The sequence below is a fragment of the Rhinichthys klamathensis genome, unplaced genomic scaffold, assembly GCF_029890125.1.
Source record: "Rhinichthys klamathensis goyatoka isolate OS25496 unplaced genomic scaffold, OSU_Roscu_1.1 h1tg000256l_1, whole genome shotgun sequence".
Taxonomy (NCBI): Eukaryota; Metazoa; Chordata; class Actinopteri; order Cypriniformes; family Leuciscidae; genus Rhinichthys; species Rhinichthys klamathensis.
Window position 1 is genome coordinate 1,199,711 of NW_026606778.1, and position 8,281 is coordinate 1,207,991.

The following is an 8,281-nucleotide window of genomic DNA, read 5'->3' on the forward strand; positions in this document are numbered from 1 at the left end:
CCTGGGAGGAAGTTGGTGTCAGCAGTTTTACTGCTTTTACTCTGATGGCTCTGAATAGGCTGGTTGCACAACGCCAAATATCCAAGAAAGAGACACAAAGACATACAACCTTTGGTTAAACATTCCTTGTATACCCTAGATCCAAGTTTTCCTAAAGTGAATAGTCTAAAAGTGGATTATATATAAAGGTGCACTCAGTAATTATTAATAAATAAATCATACATTTTTGACAAATATGTTTAAATATGTCTTCCAGGCCCGCCGACAGGGGGGGACAAACGGGTCTGTTGTCCCGGGCCCAGTGTAGGGAGGGGGAACCAGAACTGGGCCCTCATTAAATTATGGAATAATTGTTAAAAAAATAAATAAAATAGGCATATTTGTTGAAAAAAATCTAGTATTTGAGTTACATAAAAGCTTTTTATTCGTTTTCTTCCTAATTGTCCTTGAAATAGTGGTCAATAACATTAAAATATGTTTAAATATGTCTTCTACACTTACATGAGATTAGAGGTGCGTTCACACCATGTCATGATTACCATAATTACTACTTGGAGCTGTTGGACTCGATAAATACAAATCCAGAATACAGTAGTATTAGTCAATGTGCAAATGCCTTTTAAGATGATTTATCTTGCAGGGCAGACATAGTCCAGCTCTTTGCTGCTTGCTATATTTTATTTTCAGACATATTTTGCATTACCAATAGTCAATTATAGGAATTGAAGTGAAACTTAAACAGAAAAGTCTGTTGAAACCCCATGAAATCAAAATGGGTATTTTGTGTCCTTTAGCGTTTATGCTATATGCCACAACAAAATAGCCGTTTTATGCATGTCTTTCAAACCAAAAATATCAATGGCTGATATTGTTCCCAGAGATGTATAAGTTTAGCTATAAGCTTAGATGCCCACTATATAGATAAGTGGACGCTGAGAATCATTCCCACCTTTCACCTCATTCATAGTGGCCATTAATGTATGCATTGTAGTTGTAGTATGAGGAAGTGCATGTTTATGTGTCTTTAGACTTTAAAAAACAGGCAGTGACAAGAAGAAAACATAAGTTTATTGACTAAAAGCGCACTTTGTGTGTGCTTGAACTTTTGAACTTTTCAAACATTTTCAATATTATTCCATGCTTTATAAGGACAATTTTCGTAATCTTATTAAACAAAACATTAAGCATCCTAATCAGCAGGCGACACAGATAATTAATCTATTCATTGTTCATGTTTATTCATCATTCCATTTATGTGAGCAGAAATCCAGATCTAAATCTATTTTGCCCTCAATAACTTTCCTGCAACAGTTGGACGACTGTGCTGCTGTTGTGGTTGTCTGACCCTGGAGCTCATCACTTCTCCCTTCCACAGTCGGTGCACAGGATGTCATCCCGCTGGGTGAGGAATCCACGGCCCACCAGAGACACAGAGCACTGCATACACGTGAAACACTCACTGTGCCACTGCCGCTCTTCGAACGAGATGTACTTAGCACCTGCCAAGCCTGGACACACACACATAGTTGTTTTACAGTCAAGTACGATGCTGATGAAATTTTTAATTTTAATTTAGAGGCGTATAAAAATAGCCGCCAGATGTAAAGAATGAAAACATACTAGTAATTGGCTTAGTGCAGCCCACGCACTTCTTGGCATACAGATTGCTGAAGCAATCCAGGCAGTATGGGTAGTTTTCTCTCGAGGTAAAGCGCTGACCTGCCAGTTGTCTCTTGCATCCAATGCAAGTGAAACACTCGCGGTGCCAGGGCTTATCGAGATAAGTGACACCCCCAGTTGTAATGGACTACAGAATTGAAAGTGTGGATTTCAGTACAGTACAATAAGTGTTGGACAATATTACACATTTAAAGGAATAGTTCACTCAAAAATTAAAATTCTAACCCGATCTCATGAGAAAACACAACTTTAACCACCAATTCCTTAAAGCGTAAAATAGAGTAAAATGAGTTGATGGGTAGCACTCACGAAGACGATTCAAATAACAGGCTTTATTTGTCACAGTGTCTGGTTGTGTTTCCCTGGGTTATCACTAGAGGTCCTCGTTCTCACGGTGTCATTCACATTACTACAATTCCCAGCATTCTGTTCTGTCACTTATCTGATTATTGCACTCAGCTGTTTCCCATCACCTTGTTAGTTCTGTGTGTATATATTCCCTGTCTGTGTTAGTGTTTGTTACGGAGTCCTTGTTTAATGAACACTTCTGTTCCTGAATGCTGCCTGTTCTTGTTCATGTTTTATGTTCTTGGATTGACTTATCGGATTTTGACCATTTGCCTGGACTGTTGTGAGTACGGATTACCCTTTAATAAATAACTGCTATTGGATCTCTCTCTTCTGTGTGTGTGATTCGTGACAGAAGGACTCCGTCACAAATAGAGATCCAGCGTTATGGAGGTTCGTATCCTTCCCCCTAAGACGGAGAAGGAGAGGAGGGGACGAGTTCAAATGTTGAGAGAGCTACGCCAGCAGGGCCGGCCAGTGGGTTGTCTGGCGCAGGCCTTTTGGACTCTCTCGAGAGGTATGGGCTATAATGAGGGTACATTGAAGAATTTGTTTAATACCTGTCTTAATGACCCATTGCCTGGGTGGGAGATGAAGGGGCTGGAGATCTTAGACTTTTGGGATTCACCAGTTACCTTCATCATCGGAGTCAGTGGGATACACCAGTCACATCTGTGTCTCAGGACAAGATGACCGCAAGACCATTGCCGGAGATTGAAGCTTCCCCCGAGGTGGTGGGATCGATGCCACCGTCTTGCCAACGTAGGAGGAGGCGGAGGAAACACACGTCTGCCGATCCAGAGAGTGTTTACGTCACGTCGGCCGATCCAGAGACTGTTCACGTCCCGGAGACCGTCCCCGAGCAACCCGCTCTGCCAGTTCCACCCAAGCTGCTCGCCTTGCCAGACCCGCCTGAACTGCTTGCCCTCCGGGCCCCGCCCGAGCGACTTGCCCTGCCGGTTCCGCCTGGGCTGCTCACCCTGCCATCTCCACTCCGTAGGCCAGGGCCGGAGTCTGTTCCTGAGCCTGAGCCAGCGTCTGTTCCCGAGCCGGAGCCAGTGCTCCTGAGACCCATTCTCGGGGACGTTGTCGGACTACTTCGAGCGTCTGGCCAGAATCCTGGAGATGCCTTTTGGACCTGTCGTGCCCGTAGTTGTCCCTGAGCCGGAGCCGGTGTTTGTTCCTGAGCCAGTTCCGGTGTCTGTTCCTGAGCCGGAGCCAGTGTCTGTTCCGGAGCCAGTGCCAGTGTCTGTTCCGGAGCCAGTGCCAGTGTCTGTTCCGGAGCCAGTGCCAGTGTCTGTTCCGGAGCCAGTGCCAGTGCCAGTGTCTGTTCCGGAGCCGGAGCCAGTGCCAGTGTCTGTTCCCGAGCCGGAGCCAGTGCCAGTGTCTGTTCCCGAGCCGGAGCCAGTGCCAGTGTCTGTTCCCGAGCCGGAGCCAGTGCCAGTGTCTGTTCCCGAGCCGGAGCCAGTGCCAGTGTCTGTTCCCGAGCCGGAGCCAGTGCCAGTGTCTGTTCCCGAGCCGGAGCCAGTGCCAGTGTCTGTTCCCGAGCCGGAGCCAGTGCCAGTGTCTGTTCCCGAGCCGGAGCCAGTGCCAGTGTCTGTTCCCGAGCCGGAGCCAGTGCCAGTGTCTGTTCCCGAGCCGGAGCCAGTGCCAGTGTCTGTTCCCGAGCCGGAGCCAGTGCCAGTGTCTGCTGTTCCCGAGCCGGAGCCAGTGTCTGCTGTTCCCGAGCCGGAGCCAGTGTCTGCTGTTCCCAAGCCGGAGCCAGTGTCTGCTGTTCCTGAGCCAATGTTTGTTTCTGTGTTTGTGTCTGTCCTTGTGGCTGTTACTGTTCTGGTGTCTGTTCCTGAGCCGGTCTCTGTTCCTGAGCCGTGGCCGCCCGAGGGGTCTGTTGCTGTTCCTGAGTCGGGTTCTGTTCCTGTGCCGTGGTCGTCTTCGCCCTGGTCGTCACCGCCCTGGCCGCCCGAGGGGTCTTCACCGCCCTGGCCGCCCGAGGGGTCTGTTGCTGTTCCTGAGCCGGGTTCTGTTCCTGTGCCGTGGTCGCCCGAGTGGTCGTCTTCGCCCTGGTCTTCACCGCCGTGGCCGCCCGAGGGGTCTTCACCGCCGTGGCCGCCCGAGGGGTCTTCACCGCCGTGGCCGCCCGAGGGGTCTTCACCGCCGTGGCCGCCCGAGGGGTCTTCAACACCGTGGCCGCCCGATGGACTGTCGTCTTCACCCTGGTCGTATGCACAGCCTGCTCCGCCCTGGCTGCCCGAGGGGTTGTCTCCGCCCTGGCCGCCTGATAGACTGTCTGTCTCGCCCTGGTCGTCGGCTGAGCCATCACCCCCTGTTCTTGTTCCCCTTCCTGGTCCTGGCCCTCCCATCCCTCCCTTGGATTTCCCACATTCCACCTTCCTCTTGGACTCTTGTGTTGTCTTGTGTACTGTCATGGAGCGTCTGGTAGCCGCTCCGTAGAGGGGAGGTTCTGTCACAGTGTCTGGTTGTGTTTCCCTGGGTTATCACTAGAGGTCCTCGTTCTCACGGTGTCATTCACATTAGACTACAATTCCCAGCATTCTGTTCTGTCACTTATCTGATTATTGCACTCAGCTGTTTCCCATCACCTTGTTAGTTCTGTGTGTATATATTCCCTGTCTGTGTTAGTGTTTGTTACGGAGTCCTTGTTTAATGTCCGCACACTTCTGTTCCTGAATGCTGCCTGTTCTTGTTCATGTTTTATGTTCTTGGATTGACTTATCGGATTTTGACCATTTGCCTGGACTGTTGTGAGTACGGATTACCCTTTAATAAATAACTGCTATTGGATCTCTCTCTTCTGTGTGTGATTCGTGACATTATTAAACCTCCAAAATCTCAGGAGATCACAGGAACAAACCCCTTTCTACACAGACGAGAACCGACAGAGAACGGAACTGAACCAGGGATATAAATACTCGGGAGGTAACAGGAGAACTCAGTTAGACACATGGTGATAATCAGTAACTAAGGGAACAAACTAGTACACAATAGAGCTGAACCCGAAATTGCCCCCTATATCATCAAATAGGGCATTATTTCAGGGGACAGCTATTTGTAGTGGTGTCCAAAACCATAGTGGACGTTGAGTGCACTCATTCTATCCCACAATGCACCGCAATAACGAGTATACAACCGATGTACACTCAATGGCTGTCCGAATTCGCTCGCTCGTTTTTATTCACTCCTTCAAGTGAACTGTATTAGTGTACTAACGTAGGGAATAGCGACTGAGGGTTAGGGTTGGGGTCAACCTACAATGACGGGGAACTGGGAGGGAAAACTGAGCCAACACACAATGAAACTAAACAACTGTAATAATGAAAATGAAATGTAATAACATGAGAGTTTCAAAAACATTCTGTCATTAACTATGTTTCCATCTAAATTTGTGAATTTAACTTATGTGCAAAATTGGAATGTGACAAAACATTTGCGAATAAAAGCACCATTTGTGTTCAGGAGAACAATACTGTCTCTTCCTGGGAAATTGGCGCAAAATATCTGTAATAAAAATGTAAGTTACTGCACATGGGGAAGCAACTGTGGCTCAATAAATGCTGTCATGTTATTTTACTTTTGAAGGTGGATGCCTGTTTGGAAATGCAATCATGCACTATAAAAAAAAAAGCGATCAGTTGACTTAAATTAAAAAAGTGAGGAAACCCAGTGCCTTAAAAATATTAAGTAAATAAACTTAATGCGTATTGAAAAAATTAAGTTAAAAAATGACCATAACTTAATGAAGCTTATTTACTTAATTTTAAGGCAAAAGGTTTCCTCACTTTTTTTTAAGTTAAGTCATCTGATCACTTTTTACAGTGTGTGAGACAGTTCTGGGAGGTAAAATATACCCCAGCACATGTCTTCTTATCGGATAAAAAAAAGATCTGCCTCAATTGAGTGTATTGAATGTCATTTTTTTAATGCATGCATTTCCATTTAGCCTTTTTTGTAAATGCGATATCCCAAAATTTGCAATCAGCAATTTTTTACTCATGTTGAACCTATGTACTGCTTGCTCATTTCAATGCAATTGCAATAAATGGGGACAAAGCTTTCATGGTTGAAGAAAAATGCAAAAGCACTATAAAATATTATGGAAGTACAGTCCATACAATTCATGCACTAAATGCCATATTTTTTGGTGCGAAATGAGAGCTTTGTGTGAGAATCTGGCTATGTTTGTGGTGCTTTTGCATGCTTTTTGAATCTCAAAAGCCCCAGTTGCATGAAAAAATTACTAGTGCATTTTTCTTTTCCAAAACATTTTTCTTTTCCTTTTGTATTTCACATTAGAAATACAGCCATACTGGTTTGGAACAACATGAGGGTAGGCGAGTCATTTTTGGCTAAACTATAACTTTAAAGAACTGTAATATTGTTTTTCAAATGTCTGATTCCTTGCAAGCATATGTGACTTACTTTTTTACAAGCACAGCACTGGTAGGCGAATTGCTTCTCAAAACAAGGGACACAGAAGTAATTGTTATCTTTAGGGATGAAGGACTTGGTTCCTATTGGCTGCTGACAGCGTTGACACAGAAAGCATGTCTCATGCCAGCTGTTCCCTTTGTACTCCATTTTTCGTGATCCTAACACATGAGCAGAAGGCCAGATTTTTACACTGAGATCCATAACATATAGTTAGAATTCTATTTTTCAAAACAGATAAAGATACAAAGCGTTTTACCTGGCATGATAGTCTTCTTGCAGGTGCTGCACTTGGAAGAATACTCATGAGAATAGCACTCGGTGCAAAGCATAAGGTCATCTTTAGCAGCAAATGGTTTTTCCACCAATGATCGACTGCATTTGGCGCACTTGAAGCAGTTTTCATGCCAGTGCCGGTCCTTGTAGGAAAGGTCCTTCATTATGCATGCAGAGAAAGTCTGGTTAGAAGCTTGCAAATCTGTTCTGACTTTCTGTCACTCATTTTAAGTCTTTATTAATTGCTCTCACAAACTTTTGGTTCAGTTGCATTAAAAAAATTGGTTTAATGCAATTAGTTTCATTTTCAAATGTACTGTAAATGTGTGAATCGTGATGGCGGGAATTGTTTTCCAATGCCTACCTTACAGTTGCACCCAATCGGCAAAGAACACACCTCACAGCAGTTAGCAAACAGATTCTCATAGCATTTCGTGCAATATTGTGTGTCCTCCTTAAGGATGTATTTCTTTCCGAGCAAAGTGTCCTTGCAGTAATGGCAGTCAAATCGTTCCGTAGACATCGTTGTTTATGTCTTAAAAGCAGTAAACAGAACCATAAAAATGTTACAACATACCAGGCTAAAGCAATCAGAGAGGTGTCATCCACAAAATACGAACGCCACTTAAAATAGACGCAACACGGTAAAATGATGGCCTCTGCAAACTAGGTTCCTTCTGTAGCATCTTAAACCACCTTGAAGATATCAGAAGAGCAGACTGCCATTTGTAATAGTGAGTAAAACAAACCTTCAGTTACTCAATGAGCTTCTGAGGGGCTGCAGGGAGAGACGGCCAGTGATTGAGTGGATGCATTAAAATGACCCTCTATAAATACGAGTGCTCTTATTAGCTGAAATCCCTGGGGAGATTGGTCCAGTTGCTTATCTCTGCACCTTTTATGGGAGTCCAATCACAACACATGCCTTATGGTCAAGATGATAAGTGAATGGTGCCACTGAAATGTTATTCCCTTTGTGTACTCTTAAATCAGTGATTGGACTCTGAGACCTTTGGACAAGTACTTCTCTTTACATATCCTGTAAGACTTACAGAAATCATAATTTTAGCCAAATGAATTTGTCGAATGAATCTTTAACACAGTTACAATACTTTGTGTCTCACATATCAGTGAAATTAGTGATTGCTCTGACCTCAGATACCTGATATCTTACTGTATCCACATCTGAGCCCTCAAGCAACTGCTGAAGGCTTAGAGAGAGTTGAAAGTAAATGTTGCAGTGATTGCCACTAAAATTGCTTTGGGTTGATTGGACCTCTGTTTACAAGATATATGAAGCAATTTCCACAACTTAACAGGTTTCACACAGGGGGTTTCTGTTTCTGTTAAATGCCTTAAAATTTCATCTAGAGTTGGTTCATAGGGTATACATGATATGTTCCGTCATTCTAGAGTTTTTTAAATAGGTTTTTGGTTAAATGGTCTGTGGCACACGATAATGCTCACAAGCACACGATATTTTCACATTTTATTCTACATAAAATACATGCCCTCTAGTAATTTTTTTAAG

At 44.3% G+C, this 8,281-nt stretch overlaps 1 protein-coding gene across 1 annotated transcript; it reads right to left on the minus strand.

Moving 5' to 3' along the window:
- Positions 1-1,049: 1,049 nt before the first annotated feature.
- fhl5 (four and a half LIM domains 5) lies at positions 1,050-7,587 on the minus strand. The gene is made up of 6 exons (XM_056267146.1): positions 7,500-7,587; positions 7,115-7,285; positions 6,734-6,908; positions 6,466-6,635; positions 1,621-1,807; positions 1,050-1,508 (listed from the first exon to the last, which is right to left on the minus strand). Exons 2-6 carry the CDS (start codon positions 7,271-7,273, stop codon positions 1,357-1,359), a joined length of 843 nt encoding a protein of 280 aa, XP_056123121.1. The 5' UTR covers positions 7,274-7,285; positions 7,500-7,587; the 3' UTR covers positions 1,050-1,356.
- Between the last annotated feature and the right edge of the window lie 694 nt (positions 7,588-8,281).